A 25,340-nucleotide genomic window follows, 5' to 3' on the forward strand; every position below is an offset into this window, starting at 1 on the left:
CTAGAATCTCATCACTTGCCTTAAGGACTGCAGGGTGGAACATGCGTGGAACTCTTGGCTTAGCACCAGGTACACTTGGTGCTCAGGCTACACGAGCCTGCAGCTAAGCTTAGCGTACAGCAGACTCTCCAGAAAGGCCAAACATGTCTCCTCTTGCCCAACTGTCTTGTGTTTGTCCTCCTCTAATCTTGGTCCACTCCACATACATTCTGTTTCTCCTCGAGTACATCCTGACCTAACTGAAAAATTCAACAGGACACATTTTGTCTTTTGACTTTATGTACCACAAGCTCTGGGGGAGATGAGGCCTTATATATGCTCCCCTCTTTTTTTTTTTTTAAAAAAGGAGAGAAACCTTAGCTCAAACAAACACTGTGTGTGCGGTACGCGTGCACGCGCGCGCACGCGTGTGTGTGTGTGAAACCCACTATTTCTAGAGAATGGGCACACACAGCAGGGAGGACAGTTTCTTGTTATCCAGGCACTTTGTGGCCTCACACTAAGGTCCGGAGCTAAGGGCAGCATGTCAGAGGGCCAATCTCCAAACACTGATGTTGCTCACAGCTCAGCCAGCCAGGGAGGGACGAGTTAAGTACATTAAGAGTGGAGTCAGGGCTAGTCAGAGGAAACCCGCATGGTAGGTATCCTAGAGTCCTTTAGGAAACTCACATCTTTAGTACACAACCCGAAACATGACCTAGAGGACAGAGTGGCTCAGACAACCAAAGGACAAGCAGTATTTGACTATGGCAAGGTGAAGGGCACAGCCACCCCGCAGCCGTGCACTGGACAGTGCCGGGACACTGTGCCTTCTCGGTGTTCCCCTGGTAATAGCAGAGACAGTCCTGTTTGGAGCTGTGAAGGAAATCCTGGACCTAAGAAGGAGGGTCCTAGTGCATTTCTGCATTTTTGTAGGATTTGCGAGGATGTCTTTGGAGAGTGGCAGATGAGCTGGGTGGCGGGTGAGTGAGCAGGAGCATACAGCCTGCCTGTGGCTACACATTTCCCCACTTCCTAGGGATGGCAACTCGCACAGCCTCCAGTCAGCAAAGGGACGATGAATCAAACCTGCAGAAACGCAGGTGTCTGCCGACTGGGAAGGCGAAGGTGAGCATCGAAGGCACCACAAATGATTAACGCATTCCTTCAGCAAATGCTTACTGAATGCCAACTGCATTCTAAGCCCTGCACCAGCTCCACGGGAGACAAAGATGGATGAGATGTAGTCTGCCTGCTCCCTCCTGGAACGTCAGCTTCTGTGGGAACAAAGGCCTTCATAACACAGTGCAAGACGTGTACGAGGGGAGGAACCAGAGGGAATAGGGCCCAGAGGGGAACACACAGCAGGGCCAGGGAAGACCTTAAGTATGACAAGCTTTGGGGTGGAGAGATGGTTCAGTGGTTATACGTGCTTGTTCCTCTTGTAGAAGACCCAGGTTCAGTTTCTAGCACCCCTGTCAGGAAGCTTACAACTGTCTGTAACTCCAACTCCAGAGAATAAACATGCTCTTCTGGCCATCGAGGGCATGAGCATACACTTGGCATGCACACACAGATGAACATATATACACATAAATAAAATAAAAACAGGTCTTCAAAAAAGAAAAGTGGGGGCAGGCAGTGGTAGCACACACACACGGGCCAGGTAGTGGAGGCAGAGGCAGTTGGAGCTCTGTGAGTTTGAGATCAGCCTGGTCTACAAAGTGAGTTCCAGGACAGCCAGAGTTGTTACCCAGAGAAACTCTGTCTTGAAAAAAAAAAGGAAAAAAAAGAAAAAGGGGTAGTCAGGAGAAAACTGGAGTGTGGGAAAATGAGAAAAGGAGAAGATGCCTTGGGCAGGGGCACTGAAGGCCTGAAGGCTGAAAAGGGAGATAGGGCTGTCGGAGTCATCTGGCTAGACAACAGAGGGAGAAGGCGGGCTGGGGAAGTGATGCTGGGGATGACGCAGGGGCAAGGGAAATGGACGTGCTCCTGCCCGAGACACCCGTTAGGCTCTAACCATGGCAAGACTGCCTGAAATTCAGGGCAGCCCACTATGTGCACAGGGCTCCAGGGCCCCAACACAAGCCTACCAGCTACATCTCTAGTGACATCCATGCGCAACTGTGAAATGCCAGGTTTTCTCAGCTGAACTCTGGTTCAGGTGACTTTCAAGTTCAGTGCTATGCTGTGAAGTGATGACACCAACCACAGGGTCTGGCTGGTCCCTGACTCCTGAGGCTAAACTTTGAATGTGAGTCACACACAACCAAAGACTCCAGACCTATTAACTAGCCCTGTGCTCCATTTGTGCTTTGAATTTTGACTTACCTGTAGGGCCATATTATACAGGTCCATATTTCTACATTTTATGGCGGCCAGAATTTCAGGCCACAGTTTGCACCTGCCACACAGGAGGTGGTCACCTGGCCTTTTGAGACAAACTGACGCCATCCTAAACAAAGGGTCAGGATACACTAATGTCGCTTTGCTCCTTTTTTGTAATTCTGGAGATAGCTGAAAAGAGATGTTAATTCAGTCTACATGACAGAGCAGGCATAGAAAGGTGTGGACGTGACCAAAGTCATCCTCCTGGCTACCTAGGAAACAGAATGCTAATGAATTTCCCCCTCAGTTTATGTTTTGGTATAAAAGCTGTTTGGAGAATAAATATGGGTGAATTTTCAGGATGTGAACCCAGGATTTCATGAGGGATCTCTGAGAAACTCCCTCCCGATAAAGCTATGTGAGTTGTGTCTTTATTCTTCCCATGCCTCCCCTCTGGTCTGAGAAGTAATTTATGGTCCAGGCTGGTCCAGACTCTGACATAATGGTGCCTGGATGTGGGACTGATTGGTGAACCCCAAAAAACATGGGAGAAGTGACCAGACGTCCGGAGGAGAACGTGAGAAAAAATTGCACCACAGGTGGATACGTGAGTATTGAGCGCTCAGAAATAGAGAATAGAATTTAAAGAAGTGTAGAGACGAGGGAAATTTAAATTAGGAGTAAAAATGTGTAAATAATAAGTTATATATATGAGATAAGGAAAGAGTATTCAGTTATGTATGTTGATTGCTAAAGGAAGTTAAAGTGGAGGAGAAACAAAGGCAGAGATATTTAGAATCTGTAAGCATGATACAACTTTTATCACTGCTAAATGGGTAGGAATGGTGAAGGAAACACAGCATTTGGCTCAATAATCGCCTAAGTTACCACTGAGATTGAGGCGCCGGGTGCAGGCGCAGTAGCCAGCTGAATCTAACCCACCTGTGGGTGAAAGGCAAGCAGGCGACAGAGTAAGTTTGGAGAGCAAATTTAACCCCATACAGTCAGCAGCCCAGAGTTGGCCAATAGAACAGAGGAGAGGATTCAGAAATTCTCCTAACTTTATGAGTACAAGTTAAAAAAGATAGTAAGAATCGGCGCGGCCACACCTGCCAGAGCTTGTGGTGGCATGCTATGTTCTCAAAGCAGCTACAATGGCAGACACCAGGGAGCCTGTAAACGTATCAGCCACTGACCTCTGATGGGACTTTTAAACTTAAAAAGCATGGCCTGCACTGCCAGGTCCCTAGTACCCAGAAAGACAAAGCCAAGCTGTGGACTGAGGGAGCAAGTGTCCAGCCCCCTACCGCATAGGTCTGCTTCAACTAGGAGCAGACAGGCAAGTTTGCAAAAAAGTAGCCTCAGGGAACTGCAGTTCCAGGCCAGTAAAAGGTCTGTAAAAAATAAACAAGCAGGTTAAATATGCTTCTTTTTTACATTTCACAATTTTGCTTCTTTGTCAAAAATCTGTAGTTTGTAGGTGTGTGGACTGATATCAGTACCTTTGGTCTTCATATCTGTTTTTATGCCAGTATCACGCTGTTTTCAGTACTGTGGCTCTGTAGTGAAGTTTAAAGTCAGAGATTGTGATGCATTCAGAAGTTCCTTGATTGTACAGCATTTTAGGATTGTTCAGGCTATCCCGAGTTTTGTTTTCCTTATCAAGTTGATGACTGTTCTTTCAAGGTCTGTAAAGAATTCTGCTATAATTTTAATTTGCATTGAATCTGCAGATTGCTTTTGGTAGCTATTTATAAAGGGTGATGTTTCTCTGATTTCTATCTCAACTCATTTATCATATGTGTAGAAGAGATGCATTTGGGGTGTTTTCAGATTCTGGCTATGACAAAAGAATTCTGCTATGAACATAGCTGAGCACATGTCCTTATGGTTGAGCATCTTTTGTGTATTGCTGAGTTTTAAGGTAGATTGTTGCCTAATTTTCTAAGAAGTTGCCACAGTAGAATCCAAAGTGGCTGTGCCAATTTGTACTCCCACCAGCATTGGAGGAGTTTTTTCTTTACTCCACAGTCTCTTCAGCATAAATTATCAGCAGTATTTTTAATCTTGGTCATTTTTACAAGGATAAGATGGAATCTCAGAGCTGTTTAGATTTGCATTTCTCTAATGGCCAAGGGTGTTGAGTAATTTTTAGGTGTCTTTCAGTCATTTTAAGTTCATCTGTTGAGAGTTTTCAGTTTAGGTCCGTACCATATCCCATTCTATAGGCTGATATTATGTCATGTTGACTATGTCCTTTGCTATACAGAAGCCTCTCAGTTTTAGGAAACCTCATATATTAATTGTTTCTCTCAATGTCTGTGCCACTGAGACTGTAATTTAGATGTGCCAATGCATTCAAGTGTACTTCTAACATTGTAGAGATTCAGTGTGGTTGGTTTTATGTTGAGGTCTTTGATTCATTTGGATTTCAGTTTTGTGCATAGAGATGAACATGGAACTGTTTTCATTCTTCTACATGTTAATGTCTAATTAGGCCAGCATCATTAGTTGAATATGCTTTCCTTTTTCCATTTTCCTATCAGTTAGGCAGACTTGCAACTTAAGAGGAGCATAGTTTACAAACTTCTAATTAGATATACACTGGCTAAAGCCTTAATTATAATATTCTTATTGGGAGATCTTGAGCCACTAAGTAAAATTCTTAAAGGGAGCAATGAGCCAGTTTCCAGTAGAGAGCTTATAGGAGCTGCCAGACAGGCGCTCAAGCAGGTGGATTCTAGATCAGCAGGTAGAGTATATAATCTGCAAGTACATTATATTAATTTTGATTAAGCCTTAGCAAGCATGTATATTAAATACAAAACTTATCCTACAGCAGTTTTATAAAAAAACAGAATGGTTTTTATGACTACACCTTCCCATTAAGTTAAGATATTAAACTCTTAATTTAAAGCAGCAGCTTGTCTAATCCAGAAGAGCAGGATGGAGTCCAGGAGATGTTTTAGCAGAGAACTGACTATGATCAATGTTTCTTTTACTAAGCAATAGATTAATTAATAATTTTAAGATAGTGATTCTTAGACAATTGTGCTCGCTCAATTTAAAGGCCAGAGTAATAATCTTTTCCTAGCTGATTGTTGCTGCTATTCGCACAACTATATTTTGTTACTGTTATAGCTAAAGATCCCTGGAAAGATGTTATGCTAAAATTTTACAAAAGACTCTTCCAAAGGAAGAACTGCATATATGGTTAGTAATGTAAAGAAATTGTGGAGCATGCCATGGCTCCTTGAAAACAACTTAAAAGGATAAATGTTGCAGACAGATCTGGCATGGTGACACCAAGGTGACCTTTACTAAGGCAAGGTGAAAAAGCCCTTGCAATAAATTATAAAAAGACCGGGCCTATATTAATTTGGGGTCAAGGATGTGTTTGTGTTTTTTTCACAGGAAGAAAACAGAGCGGGATGAGATGACTGCATATACAGTAAGGGAGTGGCAGGCCCGATGACATCATAGCTGATAAAGCCCCATAGAAGGGTCAGGATGAAAGGAGTAGGAGAGGGGCCCGTGGTCCAGTCTTCCCCGCCGCCTCAGAGAGGAGTCACCGATCATGGGATCTCCACTCTGCACTGCAGGGTACCATGCTGCTCTGAGGGACAGACGCTGAGCTGCTTCCAGACACTCGGGACACACAGATCCGGAGGCCCTGCTGCATGATGACTACAATTTTCTGCAGTCTGAATCCTGTTTGCTTTGGAGCTGAAATGCAGACTGAACATCTGACTGTTTTAATCTCTGGGACACAGAACTCATCTTCATTAAAATATTGGACCTGAGAACTAAGACCTAAGCTTTCCCCTCAGGGAAAGAAAGACTCAAAATAAGGAATGACTGAAGCCCATCTTCACTTAAGAGGGGGAAAGCCTAAGGGTTTAATGGCTGCTCAGAGACTGGAACTGGTATTTGACAGCAGCAATGTCACTGGACTCTCATCCATCAGCAAAGCTTTTCCTGTCTTTTGATTAATATGGATTTAAGAAAATTGTGATATGTTAAATTATGGATTTATTGTTAATTCCCATTATAGAATTATGGCATTGACCTGATAATGTTTGTAACTGCTTATAAGATGTTGAGGAAAGTTTGTTGGGCCCTATAAATGTTTGGATTTAATTGTGGATTTATTGTTAATTATGGCATTGACCTGATAATGTTGGTAACTGCTTATAAGATGTTGAGAAAGGTTTGACACACCCTGTAAATGCTTGGATTTAATGCATATGTAAAGAATTTTAGATTTTGATACAATTTAAAATTTAAGATGTGCTCTAGACCAGCTGAAGAAACATTTTCACCCAGGCGAGCCTCTTCTCCTTTAAATAGGAGACTATAATCTTTAGGAGCACGATTATTCATAAAACATGATTATTTCTCCTGACAAGAAAGCATGGCTCCAAGACACAGAGCCCAAAGGTGTCTCTCTCCCTTAATCCCTTTTCTTTGCAGATATCAGGAGTCAGTGACGGGTTTGAAGCTCCTCCTCCCCAGGTGCCTAAGACAGGAGCTCGTATAAAAGATGCCTGGTTTCCAAAGATGGGTAAGTTTGGGTAAATGGAGAAATCTGTGCCTACGACAGCTGTGATAATCTGTCCTGTTGCAGAAGTACAGGTTTTATTAAAATCAATAAGAGACAGTGGATTGTAGGGCCATATTATACAGGTCCATATTTCTACATGTATGGTGACCAGACTTTCAGGCCACAGTTTGCACCTGCCACACAGGAGATGGTCACCTGGCCTTTTGAGACAAACTGACGCCATCCTAAACAAAGGGTCAGGATACACTAATGTCGCTTTGCTCCTTTTTTGTAATTCTGGAGATCGCCTGGAAAGAGATGTTATTTCAGTCTATGTGACAAAGCAGCCATAGACAGGAAGACGTGACAGAGCGGGCATAGAAAGGTGTGGACGTGACCACAGTCATCCTCCTGGCTACCTAGGAAACAGAATGCTAATGAATTTTCCCCTCAGTTTATGCTTTGGTATAAAAGCTGTTTGGAGAATAAACATGGGTGAATTTTCAGGATGTAAACTCAGGATTTCATGAGGGATCTCTGAGAAACTCTTTCCCGATAAAGCTATGTGAGTTGTGTCTTTATTCTTCCCATGCCTCTCCTTTGGTCTGAGAAATAATTTATGGTCTGGGCTGGTCCCAGACCCTGACACTTACCCGCTGCTTATCTGGGTCCACAAAACGAATCCCAAAGTAGTCTTTCTCAAGCAGGTTCAGGTGGTGGCAAAGGAGGTCAAACAGGTACTGGCCTTTGGCATCTCTCTGCAAAGAAAGACAGCTCCATTGAGAAATGCACACTCTTCCGGGTGACTTGTGTGTGTGTGTGGCATAAGAGATATGTGTGTGCACACATATGCATTTGTGTGCAACTCTTTAGAGTGAACTGTGTGCGTATGTATGTGTGTGTGCATGTATGTATGAGTACGTCTGTATATTGTGTGCATGCGTGTACATACACACATGGAATCTGAAGCTCACTGACTTGGCCAGACTGGGTGGACAGCAAGCTTCTAGCACTGTGATAGCTCGCTTTTGATTTTGTTTTTATGATTCTAAGGATGATTTATGAATTGCATGTGGACATGAAGACAGTGTACACCCAGAAGTGTCTTCCACAGTGTCATGTTTCACATATTCTCTGGCATTTGGAGGCTTTTAGCATCTGGGACAAAGCCAACAATTTCCTACCACAGAGATATCAAAATTCTTGAATTCATCCACAGTTCTTCATCCCCATTGCCAAATTCCATAGGTCAAACCACAGCTGTCCTGCAGCTGGAATACTTCCTGAGCCTTCTAGTGCATTCTCTTTTACACTCTTGCCCTCCCAGCTCAGCCCTTCTTCACACAATAACCAGAGTGATCATGACTTAGATATCGTGCCTTGTTTGCTCAATAAGACAAGCACAGACTAAGCTACTCAAATGTACAAAAGAATATGCTATAAAGTTAGTTTCTATCCCCTCCGAGCCCCCATGGTCTTCCTAGGATCAGCCTGCAAACAGACTGTTATGTAATTGTCTATATATAGGTACATCTATAAGTATGGATATTGCCTCTTTTTAGTTATATATAATGCATCATATATAAAATGCATTTATACATAATGTATTTAAAAACAGGCATACACACCCTTCCCTCATATATATACATACACATATATGTATGTATGTATATATATATGTGCGTGTGTGTGTGTATTCCATGGTGAATGTGTGGAGGTCAGAGGACAACTTCCAGGAGTCAGCTCTCTCTTCCCACCACACGAGCCCAGGGACTGAAACCCAGATCATCCAATCAGGCATGGTGGCAGGTCCCCTTATCTGCTGAACAATTTTGCTGGCCCTTCAAATACATTTATACACATTTGCCTCTAGTACTGGGGATCCAGGGGCTCACACGCGCTCTTCCCCTGGGCTTCACTCTACACCTCAATTGTACATACCATTTCTTGATTTTTTTTCAAACCCTTCTATAGTAGTCCACACAGCTATGTCTCAGAGTTTTCAACCACTGTAAGCAGTCTAATGGACCTAATGTTATTCACCCAGGTCACATTAATGGAGACTCTTACTAATTTATTACAAGCAATGTAGCAGTGATCTTTAGTTACACTACTCACTTCTGCTTAACCCACTCAGTGTCTTCCCAACTCTCAGAATAAAGCCCTAAGTCTGGCCAGGGCTGTAATGTCCTACATAGCCTAGTTCTTGCTTCTTTCTGAACCCACCAAATCTCTCTCCACCCCACTCTGACAACAGCCTTCCTGCTCCCGAGCAGGCTCAAGTTCTTTTGCTCCTGCGCCTTTGCATTCCTGCTTGGGACACAATTCTCGCAGCTCTCCTCGCCCTGCCATTCTGAGGTCCTGGTGCCAAAGCCCCTCTGCAAAGGGCCTTAGGATGGCTGCCGCCTGAACTCTGCACCTTGCTTTCCTATTTATGTCCCTGGCGGCACCCACAGCACTCCATTATCTTGTTGACTTTTTCCCTTCTTTCTCTCTCGCCTGCTTCTGTTGAGCACCCTTCCCCAAAACTCAACGCAAGGTCTTAGGCAAGATGGGCAGGGCTTTATCGTATCTGTTGAATAAACTCTCAATACAGAGAAGGTAGCCTGGCTGAAAGGTTACATAAAATATAACTCAGACCTTCTACTTCCCAGGCCTGTCTGGGTACCCTTGGTAAGCCAGGAGGAGAATGACTTACAGGTCACTCTAAGTCATATCTGGAGCCCTGCAAAGCTTCTGTCTTTGCAGCTGTCCCAAGTTGCTCTGCAGCTCACCTCAGATGCCCTTTGGTACCAATTGCCAATGTCTTACAAGTGCCAAAGACCTTAACCAGTGACATGGCTTGGTCCACGGGCAATCAGAGAAGGGCCTGGCCCTGCTCCAACAACAGGTACATTATTAAGATTTTCACGCAAGGCTCATTCTTCACCTCCTCTCTTCTGCTGGCTTACCCTACACTATGGAAGATCTAGGGCGAGGTGCTACATCTTCCAGCAAATGTCTTAAGGAGTTATTCTTGCTGAGGCTGAAAGATGAGTACCTGGCAGCTTAAAGGAGGAAGCGATGCGGAGGTGCCCCCCTGGTCCCCGCCCTTCTACTGACAGATGCTTCCTCTTACAACACATTCTTGAAGCAGGAGCTTCCATCCTACACTCTGGTCTCCCAGCAGAAACAGGACAGAGACCAAGAGTTACCCTGAGACTTCTGGGTGGCAGGTCACAAGCCAAGTCCTTAAAAGGACTCCACCAGTGGCAATTGTCTCTTGGGACAGGGTCTGTCCACTCCTTCCTTGTTGCTGCTGTGGAATACGGGCTTAACATCCTAATTAAAGTCCTCTGGGGATGGGGTGGGGGAGAAAATGTGCAGCAAGGCCTACGCTACTATTTCCCTCGGAGCAGCTGAAATGGAAGAGAAGAAGCCGCTGGCAGGGTGTGTGTGGTGTTTTCGTCATTTGCGCCACGGTAGTTACTGCCACGGTAGTTACTGCCTGGTGAGCAGCTAGCCTGAATTCTAGTGGCCGAAGAAGCTCATTTCCAAGCACACGGAAACCTGGGGTAGGGAAAAGCGGGAGACAAACGCTGTGTCACTGCTTACCCAGGAGAAATAGGCAGCTGTGCTAAGAGGTGATTGCCATTCCGTTGCAAAGCCAGAGCTCCAAGCCTGAGCCTGCTTAGCTTCAGGACAAGGAAGCCCAAGCAGAGCACCCAAGCCCCTGTCCCCAGCTCCCCTGGAGGGTAGTCTCTTCCCAAAGATGTTTTTGGGTCATAGTAACTTAATAAACACTCATTCAGAAGTAACTCTGTATTTTATGAATCATAACAAAACACACATATTGAAAGCAACGGTGCATGTAAGTGAAGGCATTTATTCTCTCTGTGTGGTGCACAGGACAATCTGGGAGCCTCCAAGCACCCGTCCCCCCCAGACAGCTGAGGATGGGAACACGGATGGTTCTGCTCCTCGGCATGCCTGGATTCTAGGTCTCTGTTTTGACTATTCTTTCACAAGGGAACGGAGGCAGCAAGGAGAAAGGAAGGCTGGGCCAGTGACCCAAACCACTTAAGGTTAATTGCATTTTCTGCCTCATAATAAACAGCCTTGGGCAGAAGAGCACTTCACTGTAACCAATCCTGGATGGCGTCAGGCATGGTGCACCTCGGTGGGGAAGCAGCATGTTGACAGCCCACCCATGAACCTCCACTTTCTCCATCCTGAAGTCCAAACTAAAGGAGGCTTCATGAGGATGAATAACCATGACTTTCTCCATTCTGGACCCCATGGGGTTAAACGAGAACCTTTATGGGCTCTCAGAGAAGGGGTAAGTTGGAGGGTGAAGGCATTGGTAAAATGGAGGTGAAGGGGGAAGAAAGATGGAGGGGTTATAGAGAGAGGGCCCTGTGATTCCAAAGTATCAGAGTCCAAGCATGGGAAAACAGCACATGAAGACTAAAGAGCCTCATGGAAAAGGCGAGACGTGAACAAGTTGTTCTTTGAGGCCTGGATGGGAAAGGACAGGCACCAGGGGTGGGACAGCTTTTGGCCACTATTCCAGCTTACATTGAAACTTTCTGCAGACTGAGGGTCCCCCAGTTTCCTGGCCAGTGTCAGGGCCTGTGTGTCTGGGGTCTGCGCACGGATGCTGTGTGAAGGGTTTGTATGTCACAGAGGAACCAACACATTAGCTCGCCTTCGCAGGATGAGACACGTGAGTGGAGCAAAGTGTGACAGTTCCTGGTGCATTTTCTGCTTTCTGCCCTGGAGAACCACACTGTGCCCAGCCCAGCTATCTGCAGCAAAGCGAGTTTGAGGCCATGCATGCTGATAGCAGTGCCTCAGGTTTCCTAACCTTGGCACCCGCTAAATTCTTGTACATTTTCTTTGAAGTGGGGAACTCTTGCTGAGCTCTGGACCCAGGAGCTCACTTTTCTGCTTTGCTATTAACCAACAAAACCTGTCCAGGAATTTCTGAGGCTGCAGCTAGAAGAGCAGCTGGTTTACCAGGAAGTTCGAGCCAGGGGAGTGCCAGTGAGTGTCATCTGCCAGTCATACTGTCTCACATGGGCTGCCATGGGGGTCAGGTGACCATGTAGCTCCTGGCAGGGTGGAAAGTCTGGCGCGGAGGGATATCAGAGTTCAGAGGGAGGGAAGATCGGTGCTCCTTTAGATATTGTTCTCACTTACCCTTAATACACACAGAAGCCCCTTTGCCTCACCCACCACTATATGTGAAAACACCAAGAGCCGGGGTGATTCTCACTAGGGCACACTGATCTAGGTAGGTTCATATGCTAGCTTCATGCCATGGAAACCCTGTTGGCAAGCCTTGCTCAGGTCAGAGAACTAGCTGAGGTCACAGACACATATGAGCATGCAGAGCCAGAAAACCCCGTTTAACTCATTGCTCATTTGCTATGAGCTTGGCCATCAGAGAGCAAAGACTGCAGGTGTCACCAAACCCAATTCACAGGACGGGCTTTCCCTGACCCTGCTCTGCTGTAGCAGGGAGTCTGTTCCAGAACACGTGTCCTGGCCTCTAGACTCTGGTTTCTAGGAGGTGGGCCCAGCCCATCGGACTCCTCAAGGCTTCCCAGGTCTACTGCTGTCTTAGCATTGCTTCCCGTCTCTCCTTGCTTTCCCCACCTAGTTCCCGGGAGAAGATCCAACTACCCTGCTTTGGGGAAGGGCAGGACAGGTCCACAGCAGGAAACCAGCCCTGTGAGTTCAACGGTGGGCAAGCACGGGATGAAGCCCAGGTGATGTAAGGAGAGGAAGCATGTTGGATAAGTCATTTTCCCTCTGTGTCTCTGTTTTCATGGACTAAATAATCTCATGTCCCATGAACATGCCTAGAGCCTCTGATTCTGTTAGGTGATAACAGTTATCATATTCTATGTTCATCCATTTTAAAAAGGCTTGTTTTAAAATTAATTTTAATTAATTTTTTTTTGAAGTTAGGGCTTTATGCAATCCAGGCTCGCCTCAAACTCCTGATCGTTCTGCCTCAGCTCCAGGCAAGAGATATCACGCTTGAGTAGCTTTAACAATGTAGATGGTTAAGATATTTGTTACTAGGTTATGTAATTGAGAAGAAAAAAACAAAACCTCAGGGCCATTGCCCAAAGTAAACACAAAGAACAATTAAGCAAAGTTTACTCAAGTCTAGAAACTGCTTCTATAGCAGGCTCAAGGCTGTGAGCACTATTCCGTGGCACGCCTATCCTGCAGGGGGTTTAATCACATTTCGCATGACAGATACAAGTCACCGTCACAAATACAAGACAGTACAAGGCACAAGAGGTGTCTCCCGTCCATAAATAACTCTTGGGCCTGGCCGCTTATCTCCTAATATGCACTAGAGGAAGGGGCAGGATGACTCGGTCTTCGGAGCTCCAGGTTTACCCACTACCCAGCCTTCACAGAGAGCAGGTAGAGGAGCCTGGCTGGACAGCGGGGTGAGTGCAAGAGCCCCTGCCCAGCAAGGTCACTGGCACATTCATGTCATCTCTGCAACTTCCAGCAAGCCTACAAACTCTGTGACTCCAGGTCTGCTCAGGCCTGCCTAGCAAGCCCAGATGAGATGTCACCACTGACGATGTCTGCCACTGCCTGCTGCCAACTGAATGTGACGTTATGTTAAGGCCATAGAGTGACTGGAAACCGCTGGGGAAAACGCTCAACTGTTGGGTTCTGAGGGCTTCCTCGAGCAAGGCTCTAAATGACCACAGGCTTATTATGCAGATGCAGGGTTTTGAGATCTGCAAAAGTTACTTGGGGAAAGTGAACTTTTCTTTGGTCTCATGACACTCAGGGTACCATGGTCCTGTTACCTGTCACAGTCAGCGCTGCACACCTGCACTGTGACCTGTCACAGTGAGCCCTGCACACCTGCACTGTTACCTGTCACAGTCAGCGCTGCACACCTGCACTGTGACCTGTCACAGTCAGCGCTGCACACCTGCACTGTTACCTGTCACAGTCAGCGCTGCACACCTGCACTGTTACCTGTCACAGCCAGCACTGCACACCTGCACTGTGACCTGTCACAGTCAGCACTGCATACCTGCACTGTTACCTGTCACAGTCAGTACTGCATACCTGCACTGTTACCTGTCACAGTCAGTACTGCACACCTGCATGTTACCTGTCACAGTCAGTACTGCACACCTGCACTGTTACCTGCCACAGTCAGCACTGCACACCTGCACTGTGACCTGTCACAGTAGGTACTGCAACCTGCACTGTGACCTGTCACAGTCAGCACTGCACACCTGCACTGTGACCTGTCACAGTCAGCGCTGCACACCTGCACTGTTACCTGTCACAGTCAGCACTGCACACCTGCACTGTGACCTGTCACAGTCAGCACTGCACACCTGCACTGTTACCTGTCACAGTCAGCACTGCACACCTGCACTGTGACCTGTCACAGTCAGCACTGCACACCTGCACTGTTACCTGTCACAGTCAGCACTGCACACCTGCACTGTTACCTGTCACAGTCAGTACTGCACACCTGCACTGTGACCTGTCACAGTCAGCACTGCACACCTGCACTGTGACCTGTCACAGTCAACACTGCACACCTGCACTGTGACCTGTCACAGCACTGCACACCTGCACTGTGACCTGTCACAGTCAGCACTGCACACCTGCACTGTGACCTGTCACAGTCAGTACTGTACTCCTGCACACCTGCACTGTTACCTGCACTGTGACCTGTCACAGTACTGCACACCTGCACTGTTACCTGTCACAGTCAGCACTGCACACCTGCACTGTTACCTGTCACAGCACTGCACACCTGCACTGTTACCTGTCACAGTCAGCACTGCACACCTGCACTGTTACCTGTCACAGTCAGCACTGCACACCTGCACTGTTACCTGTCACAGCACTGCACACCTGCACTGTGACCTGTCACAGCACTGCACACCTGCACTGTGACCTGTCACAGCACTGCACACCTGCACTGTGACCTGTCACAGTCAGCGCTGCACACCTGCACTGTTACCTGTCACAGTCAGCACTGCACACCTGCACTGTGACCTGTCACAGTCAGCACTGCACACCTGCACTGTTACCTGTCACAGTCAGCACTGCACACCTGCACTGTGACCTGTCACAATCAGCACTGCACACCTGCACTGTGACCTGTCACAATCAGCACTGCACACCTGCACTGTGACCTTTCACAGTCAGTACTGCACACCTGCACTGTGACCTGTCACAGTCAGTACTGCACACCTGCACTGTTACCTGTCACAGCACTGCACACCTGCACTGTTACCTGTCACAGTCAGCACTGCACACCTGCACTGTTACCTGTCACAGCACTGCACACCTGCACTGTGACCTGTCACAATCAGCACTGCACACCTGCACTGTGACCTGTCACAGTCAGCACTGCACACCTGCACTGTGACCTGTCACAGTCAGCACTGCACACCTGCACTGTTACCTGTCACAGTCAGCACTGCACACCTGCACTGTGACCTGTCACAGTGAGCACTGCACACCTGCACTGTGACCTGTCACAATCAGCACTGCACACCTGCACTGTGACCTGTCACAGTCAGCACTGCACACCTGCACTGTGACCTGTCACAATCAGCACTGCATACCTGCACTGTGACCTGTCACAGTCAGCACTGCACACCTGCACTGTGACCTGTCACAATCAGCACTGCATACCTGCACTGTGACCTGTCACAGTCAGCACTGCACACCTGCACTGTGACCTGTCACAGTCAGCACTGCACACCTGCACTGTGACCTGTCACAATCAGCACTGCACACCTGCACTGTGACCTGTCACAATCAGCACTGCACACCTGCACTGTTACCTGTCAACAGTCAGCACTGCACACCTGCACTGTTACCTGTCACAGTCAGCGCTGCACACCTGCACTGTTACCTGTCACAGCTCTGCACACCTGCACTGTGACCTGTCACAGTCAGCACTGCACACCTGCACTGTTACCTGTCACAGCCCTGCACACCTGCACTGTGACCTGTCACAGTGAGCACTGCACACCTGCACTGTGACCTGTCACAATCAGCACTGCACACCTGCACTGTTACCTGTCAACAGTCAGCACTGCACACCTGCACTGTTACCTGTCACAGTCAGCGCTGCACACCTGCACTGTTACCTGTCACAGTGAGCACTGCACACCTGCACTGTGACCTGTCACAGTGAGCACTGCACACCTGCACTGTGACCTGTCACAGTCAGCACTGCACACCTGCACTGTTACCTGTCAACAGTCAGCACTGCACACCTGCACTGTTACCTGTCACAGTCAGCACTGCACACCTGCACTGTTACCTGTCACAGTCAGCGCTGCACACCTGCACTGTTACCTGTCACAGTGAGCACTGCACACCTGCACTGTGACCTGTCACAGTGAGCACTGCACACCTGCACTGTGACCTGTCACAGCACTGCACACCTGCACTGTGACCTGTCATAGTCAGTACTGCACAGCTGCACTGTTACCTGTCACAGCACTGCACACCTGCACTGTGACCTGTCATAGTCAGTACTGCACAGCTGCACTGTGACCTGTCACAGCACTGCACACCTGCACTGTTACCTGTCACAGTCAGCACTGCACAGCTGCACTGTGACCTGTCACAGTCAGCGCTGCACACCTGCACTGTGACCTGTCACAGTCAGCACTGCACACCTGCACTGTGACCTGTCACAATCAGCACTGCACACCTGCACTGTTACCTGTCAACAGTCAGCACTGCATACCTGCACTGTTACCTGTCACAGCACTGCACACCTGCACTGTGAACTGTCACAGTCAGTACTACACACCTGCACTGTGACCTGTCACAATCAGCACTGCACACCTGCACTGTTACCAGTTACAGATCAGGTTGCTTTGGAAAGAGATTCTGAGACCGAGTTTACCTTGAAATAAGTATTCTTGGGATCAATGTCCCATAGAAGGGAGAGAAAGGATGCTAGGGGACCAGAGAGATGCTAAGTTGCTGTGTAACCTTTCTGCTGACCTGGCTGTACTTTGGATAGCCCTGGTCCTGAGGTGGCCCTTTGGTTGTTTTGCATTAAGTCAAGAAAACAGGCCTTGTACGTATTCTCCTAGAGCAGTCACTGGGGGATTGTGGGTGAAACGAAGTCCACCATGTCACTACCTTATCATAGGAGACAAACATATGAAAAGCATTCTGTAAGTATTATCATTTGGTAAACATTATTTTTAATCTTAACAATTTCACAAGGAAGGTTTCTATTAATTCCATTTTATAAAGGGGCTTATAAACTGAGGCTTAGCAAAGTAAAATACCCAGGAGTATACAACCAGCATGTGGGGCTCAAATCCGAGTCTGCACTGTCTCAAGGCACACGTCTCTAATAGTGAGCACGCACCCGGAAGCTCTTCAAATGGCCCGTAGAGGCAAACTATAGTGCTGTCTGTCCATGCAGCTGAGCTGGCTGTACAGTTCTGACCGTGGCTGCGTCTCTAAACATACACGTGCACACACAGCCACATTTTCAATTCTTTTCTGAACTAGTTGACTCCTTTGGACCCGCACTCTCCTGACCCACGTCAACTGGTCAGAACCATTTTTGCTGGAAGCAGGAAGACACTGGGCTTCTCTGTGAAGGCAGTGTATCAGCACCTTTCTCCTTTCTGTGGCAAACACACCTGCCAACCACATAAACAAGGAAAGGCAAGCACGGTGACAGGAGCCGAGGCAGCTGGGCACACTATCCCCAGTCAGGAAACGGATGAACGTGGTACTCAGCTTTCTCCTCCCTCCTATTTGGTTAGAATCCCATGCCATGGAATGGTATCCCACACCATGAAATGGTACCCCCTTTATTTAGGGTAGGCCTTCCCATTTCAGTTATGTAATTTAGGATTTCCCTCACATTCTCTTTGGTGAGTCTAGAATTCTAGACCCTGTCAAGCTGACAGTCAGTATTAACCATCACAAACGCACAAATGGAGATGTCTTCAAAACCTACCCCCCTCCCCCCAAAAAACCCAAAGCCCAGTTATTCAGGCAAAAGTGTTTGAGGATTTTAAATCAAGAAATATGCAGCATTTGAAGCCAAATTGCTTACTTTTTAAAAGATGTGTGTGTGTGAGAGAGAGAGAGGAAAGAGAGAGAGAGAGAGAGAGAGAGAGAGAGAGAGAGAGAGAGAGAGAGAATGATTGTGTGGCACATGTACATATGAGGGCAGTTTCTTCTGGAGGCCAGAAGAGGGCACTGGATCCCCTGGAGCTGGTGTTATTGGTGGCTGTGAGCTTTCCTGTGTGAATTCTGTGAGCCAAATTGAGGTCACCTGAGAAAGCAGCATATCCCTTTAATTGTGGAGCCATCTCTCCAGCTTTTCTGGCGGGGAGAAGTTTTCAAAACAAAAAAATTTAAATTATTGCAAATAGATATTAGTTGTTACCAGTCCCAAATTCCGCAGTATGGGTAGCCCAGAAGGTAGCTTAACACGGAGCTGTACACAATCCTCCAGGCACCCCAAGGGTTGTTCTTAACCCTCATTCACACCCGCACATCTCGCTCACCTGCCTGCCTGGACCAAAGTTATCAAGCCTTAGCCGAAAGACGCTGCCGAGTTGTGCTAAGGGTAAGTTCCTCCCCAGGAGCATTTTCCACGTCATTCTCGGGCGTGATCTTTTTAACTTGTCAAAGATTCTTAGAAAAGCAGTGACTTCAAACCAGTAAGATGTCAAGTGGACAGACTGGGGTCTGGGGCAGCCTTTGAAGTGCAGCGCAGACACCATCAGACTCCAGAGAGATGAGGACGGGACCATTCTCACAATTTTCCACTGAACAGAGGACCAATCTCTTTTCAGGCAAGGGAAGAATCTCTTTCAAGCTACAATGGGATATAAGTTGCCGTAACAGAAGTATGGAGGAGGAGTAATGTCACCTAAAGGAACCCACAAAGGAGGCTGAGCACCGAGAAGGCACAGGAACCTGGTGGCTTCCGAGTGGATGAACAGCACAGGGAACAGCACATCAAAGGCGGGACATGTTCTAAGAATTTAAGCTAAACGTTACGAGACAACGAGGTGCTATGGCAGATCAGTTTGGAGGGGCAGACAAGGGTGAGGTGGTGGAGGGTGACGTGTGCCTTTATCACTGTACTGCCAGTGATGGGAATGGGTGGAAGGATTTTAACCAGTTACTTTTAGAGACTATGTGAATTATAGGCAGTGGGATACTTTCAATGAGGATATGAGCAGTACGGATAGAGACATACCCAGACAGCAGAACATAGAGTATTCACTGAGAAGGGAGTTACAGAAGAGTCAGCAACGGAGAACAATTTCCTCTGCGAGGGAGGCTGCGGGAACAGGTTGAGAAAACGTCTTTAAATTGAGCATTAGCACAAAGACTTTGATGAATGGGTCATTGAATACCGACTTAATTAAGGAAATAATTAAGATTTCTTAGATCATTGACTTATTTTTAGAGCACACTGTTTTGCCAAGTCCTATCTTTGAAAAAGTGTTTGCTAGAATACATTTCCTTCTTGAAGTTACTAATACTGCAGCTAATTATCAAAGCATAGAAACTATGTTTATGTAAATAGAGTCCTAGACATTTCTATGTAGCAGAGTGAGGCCTCACTATATAGCCGTGGTTGGCTTGAAACTTAATGTGTAGACAAGGCCGGTCTCACACTCACAGAGATCCTCCTGCCTCTGCCTCCCAGGTGCTGGGATTAAAGGTGTGCCACCATGTCCAGGTTATTATTTTTAATGTAGTAAATTAAAGACTGGTCTTATAGCTCAGAGGAGTACTTACCTAGCATTTACAAGGCCCTGGGTCTGATTCTGAGTAACACACATACACACACTGATCCTGAGTAACACACACACACATACACTTCACACACATACACTGATCTTGAGTAATACACACACAGATCCTGAGTAACACACACACACACACACACACACACACACACACACTGATCTTGAGTAACACACACACAGATCCTGAGTAACACACACACACACACACACACACACACACACACACTGATCTTGAGTAATATATACACAGATCCTGAGTAACACACACACACACACACACACACACGCACACACACACACACACTCTGATCCTGAGTTACATACACACAGATCCTGAATCATACACATGCACACACACACACACATGGACGAGTGTAATGAATTATATCTAACAAATACAATTCTAAGTTTGCTTTTCCCAGAATGACAAACAGGACTGAAACGGAGTCCGAGTCTCAGTGATAACCTTCTGTGGGTTAGTGACCAAACATTTTCACACTAAACAGGGCTCTGTACAGGAAGCATTGCCTCCTGGTAGTCAGGGGCTGGATTAAAAAGCCAGCTGTGGCGGTGCACTCCTGAATCCCAGCACTCGGGACTGAGGAAGGAGAACGAAAGTCAAGTCCTGGCAGGGCTCCACGGGGAGTGGGAACCGGTCTCGACAGAACACAACAAGAAAAAGAAGTGTGTTAGAGAGGATTGCCAGTGCTCGTGCGCTGACAGATTAAACACAGAAGCTGTATTCTGTCCTCACTTTTAGGTTGAATTTCCCCCAAATCCATTTCCGTTTTCATTAGCTGAGGGACACTGGGAAATGTGGTCACACATTTTTATCTATGCACTGATGGAGTTTTACAAACTACAGCTGCCAGGAATTCATGATTTAAGAGCGTATGAAGGCCAAGAATATGGAAGTCCAACTAAACCCTGAACTGATGGCCTTAAAGACCAGAGTCTCTAGACAAACGCCACCACTCCCCTCACATAGCAACCTCGTACCAAAGCTCCCGCTGAGCCGCGAACACTTCCAACTGCAGCAACTCAAGACTCATTATGAGATCCAACTACGCGCTTTCCAGAGTCCACGGGGCTTTGATAGTCTAAATTTAGGCTTGCTTAATGGAGTGGTTACTTTAGGAAACATTTTTGTTGGAAATCTGAGATGCATTTCCCCCTCAAATACTTTACTTATCTGGAACAATGGGCTGAACTATTTATAATGAAATGAAGTGTTTGTTACTTTCGGTGATTATATATATAGTAAAAATATAAATTATTCATGAATAATTAGGCATTAATGAAGACATACAGTACATATTTATGAATAACAGTGCTCCACAAAAAAGAGGACCTTACTATTAAGGATTGGGGCTGGGGATATAACTGAATGCTGGAGTGTTTGCCTAGGATATGTGAGGTCCTAGGTTTGCTTCTCAGAACCACAAAAAAGTCCACGTGTCTATGTGCATGCGTTAAGTAGACCCAGAATTTTTTAATTGTTTTTACCGAGCTATATATTTTTCTCCCCTCCCCTTCTCTCTCCTCCCCTTCTACCTTCTCCCATGGACCCCATGCTCCCAATTTACTCAGGAGATCTTGCAGACCCAGAATTTTAAGACCATAGATAATCTTAGAATCTTTTTTTCTTTCCAGGGTTCATGGGACTTTGATGATCTAAATTCAGGCTTGCTTAGTGAAGTGGATTTTCTTTAGAAACCATTTGAGATAAGATCTTGTACTGTAGTCCAGTTTGGTCTGGAACGCACTATGTAGTCTAGGCTGGCTCTGAACTAGCAGTGATTCTCCTGCCTCAGCTTCCCAAGGTTGTCACACTTGTCAATTCACCCTAGCATTGAGTGAATTAGCATCCTCCCAAGTTCATGTCCAGGTAGACACCTCAGAATATGCACTTATTTGGAAATGAAGTCTTTACTAATATTAGGTCAAATGACACCATATTGGGTCAGGGTAGGCTCTGATTCCAATTTCTGTCCTTCAGAGAAAGCCATGTGGGGTCACAGGCAAGGACAGAGGGCATACAGTGACAAGGACAGGCAGAGAAAAGCCATGGCACGCCATCACGTCCTTCAGAGGAACCCTGGTCATGCTGGCATCTTGATCTTGAGTTCTAGACTCAAGACCTGTGGGAGGACAAGCTGATGCTTTGTCAATCTGCTCAGCTTGTGCTTATCCACCCTGGCGCAGGCCTAGAAAGCAAGCGCACCCTTTCCTTCAGGTCAAAGTCCTTTGCTGGCTGGAGCAATAGCTGCTCTTCCAGAGGCCCTGGGGTTTGATTCTCAGCACCCACAAGTCAGCTCACAACTGCTTGTAATTCCAATTCTAGGGGACCCAAGCCCTCTTCTGGCCCCCAGGGACACCAGGCACACATGTAGTACATGTAGACAAAACACCCCACATTAAAAAGCAAAAAGTCCTGCTTTGAAAAACGTTCTTTGCTAAAATGTTGGATGTCACTGGAGAGATGATTTTGCCCCTGAATACAAAGAACTAGAAAGAGTATTAAACAAATGCCAAAGCCACAGTCAGTTGTAAATGAAGGGGTGAGTGAAGAACAATCAGGGTCGTCACTAAACTAAAGAATAAGGACACTGTTTTTTCCCTATTACATGAGAACATCTTTACAAATGGGATACTTGAGCCCATTTTAATGGCTGCCATGCTCCCACTCTTCACTCACTGTAAATAAACTAGTAGAAAAAACCGTACAACAGGGTGGAGCCACAACCAAGGCTTGCACTTTGGATGTGCTGGAGTGTACAGCGATGACTTCTTATGACATTGACCATCAGTCACAGCAGACAGAGTAAAGCTTCCTCCTCTTAAATATCCTTCCTAAGGTCACCCTTTCTCTGATGGACTCTCTCCTCCTCTACTCTCTCAGTGCTCTCCGGTCATCCTCCTCCTCATCATCTCCATCACCACCATCCTCCTCCTCCTCTTCCTCCTCTTCCTCCTCCTCATCAACATCATCACTATTATCATCATCATCACTATCATCATCATCATCACCATCATCATTATCCTCATCATCATCCTCATCATCATCACTAGTGACTTGTTGAGAGAGGGCTTCATGTAGCCCAGGCTGGCCTGGGATGTAGTTGAGGATGACCTTGAATTCCTGATCTTCCTGCTTCCACATCCCAGGGATGGAATTCCAGGTATATATTACTACACCAGGCTGTTCTTTTAAAAAAATGTTTTCTTTATTACATTTATTTATATGTGTGGGCATGCATGTATGCCACGGCACCCATGTGGAGGTCAGAGGACAACTCCTGTCCTCCCTGTACTACGTGGTCCTGGGGATTGAACTCAGGTTATCAGGCTTGGCAGCAAGTGCCTTACCTTAAGCATCTTTGCCCACCCTGTTCTCATTCTTGAAGGCAGAGTTTGCGGCTGTGTATCTGTTTCTGCTCCTATGTCAAGGGCAGCCTTCCAGAGCAGAGCCTCCATGGCACCGCCCTCCTCTCAGCACGAGTGTGTATGTCCTCGTGTGCAGCACCCGTGAGCGCCTATGATCTCACCGTTTCTCCATGAGCGCCCATGATCTCACCGTTTCTCCATGAGCGCCCATGATCTCACCGTTTCTCCATGAGTGCCTATGATCTCACCGTTTCTCCATGAGCGCCTATAATCTCACCGTTTCTCCATGAGCGCCCATGATCTCACCGTTTCTCCATGAGCGCCCATGATCTCACCGTTTCTCCATGAGCGCCCATGATCTCACCGTTTCTCCATGAGCGCCTATGATCTCACCGTTTCTCCATGAGCGCCCATGATCTCACCGTTTCTCCATGAGCGCCTATGATCTCACTGTTTCTCCATGAGCGCCTATGATCTCACCGTTTCTCCATGAGCGCCTATAATCTCACCATTTCTCCATGAGCGCCTATAATCTCACTGTTTCTCCATGAGTGCCTATAATCTCACTGTTTCTCCTGTCACGTTTACGAATTCCCATACATGTAGAAATAATATGGGAAGGGAAGCATGCTTAAAGACGGCAGGATCTGAGCTCTATGCGCCAGGCATTTAATTTACACACATTATCTCTAAGCGTCTCCATTTTCCAGATGAGGACGTTCATCTGTTTCCACTCCAACACACGGCCTCTGTGGCAATTCTACTATATTAATGTAAACTGCTTTGGAAACCATGGCAAAGAGGTCTGGGCATACTAGGAGAGGAGGCTGGATGGTGCTGTGTGCTCAGGAGAGGAGGCTTTGGGGGTGCAGTGGTTGAAGGGACGGGTCTAAAGGGAGAGTCCCTCTAAGTGCTGGCTTGTGGGGACCCGCAGACAGAGTGATCTCAGACTTCATCTTGCTCTCTTAACCTCCTTCTCCTACAAAGTAGTCTCACAGCATCCTGCCCGTTCCTCAAATACCCCAAGCTCATTTTAAAGATAGACACACTCCAAATGCTGGCTTGGTTAATTCATTTACCGAAGTTAATTAAGGCAGCTACGTTGGAAGTCCTACAGGCAATTCAGTCTTTAAACCTTGAGTAACACAATTTCCAACACTAAACCGCTCTTCTCTGTTTCCTCATCAGCTAGAAAAGTATAAGCTTTTAAATTCCCTGAATAGCCTGTCAGCTTGGTCCAATGGGAAAAGAAACCCTTCTTCTACCTGTAGAAGCGACTCCATTTAAAGTTGTTACTTGTTCTAACTCGCCTTCTATTGTTCTGACAACACCATGACCTAAAGCAACTTAGGGGGGAAAGGACTTATTTCAGCTTACACTTCCAGGTCGTGGTTCATCACTGGAGGAAGTCAGGGCAGAAACTTGAAACAGAAACCACAGAGGAATGCTGTTTGCTGGCTTGCTGGTCAGTTCAGGCTCAGCTCGCTGTTTAATACAGTCCAGGACCACCTGCCTGGGGAATGGTGCTGCCCACAGTAGGCTGGGCCCTTCTACATCAATTAAGACGATCTCCCCTCCCAGACATGCCCATAGGCCAGTCTGATCTGGACAATCTTTTAATGGTGTCTCCCTTCTTAGGTGAGTCAAGGCTGTGTCAAGTTGACAGTTGAAACACAGCTTGACAGATAGTTATATCTATCATTTTATGACAGTCCTAAAGTATGAAACCTTAAATGCTTTTCGTTTAGCTAACATTACCTAGGATTGGCTGGTGGATATTTACACTGGTTCTGAGAATGTACGTGAAGAATACTAGTTAGGAAGCATACTTTTGGAAGATTACAAAAACCCGTGTGTGGATTCAAAATTTTCCATGTATTCTTTGTTTCTAACTCCACATATTCAGAGGCTATGATCTCATTTTCACTCTGATAAACTTCGGTTAGAAAAAAAAAACCTGACATTTGAAACTGTCTTCCTTTATGATTTATGCACTGTAAATTGTTTATAGAAAAAAATTTACAAAAGAAAAATCCATTTGGAATTTTAAATTTTATTTTACTTTTTTTTAAAGACCCGGTCTCTCTGTGTGAATTCCCTATGAAGTGAAGTTGGCCGCAGATTCCCAGAGACCCACCTGCCTCTGCCTCCAGAGTGCTGGCATTAAAGATGCCTGCCATCACACCTAGCTCTAAATTTGATTTTAAAAGCATGGTTTTTATGATCTCTGGCTGCGGTGGTTCGAAAGAAAATGCTCCCACAGGCCCATAGGGAGTGGCACTGTT

General features: G+C 46.5%; 1 protein-coding gene and 1 long non-coding RNA gene across 6 annotated transcripts in view; one reads left to right on the forward strand and one right to left on the reverse strand.

Moving 5' to 3' along the window:
* The window catches only part of Frmd5 (FERM domain containing 5), a 281,389-nt gene that overhangs the window by 46,195 nt on the left and 209,854 nt on the right, over window positions 1-25,340 (reverse strand). For all 5 annotated transcript variants that reach the window (XM_075961979.1, XM_075961980.1, XM_075961977.1 and 2 more), the window contains exon 2: window positions 7,504-7,608. In XM_075961979.1, the coding sequence (XP_075818094.1) occupies window positions 7,504-7,608 (105 nt within the window). The remainder of the gene's footprint in view (window positions 1-7,503; window positions 7,609-25,340) is intronic.
* On the forward strand, window positions 965-7,236 carry LOC142845034 (uncharacterized). The gene is made up of 3 exons (XR_012909793.1): window positions 965-1,107; window positions 2,789-2,914; window positions 5,722-7,236. It is a non-coding gene; the product is annotated as an uncharacterized LOC142845034 (long non-coding RNA).

The sequence above is a fragment of the Microtus pennsylvanicus genome, chromosome 2 (assembly GCF_037038515.1).
Source record: "Microtus pennsylvanicus isolate mMicPen1 chromosome 2, mMicPen1.hap1, whole genome shotgun sequence".
NCBI lineage: Eukaryota > Metazoa > Chordata > Mammalia > Rodentia > Cricetidae > Microtus > Microtus pennsylvanicus.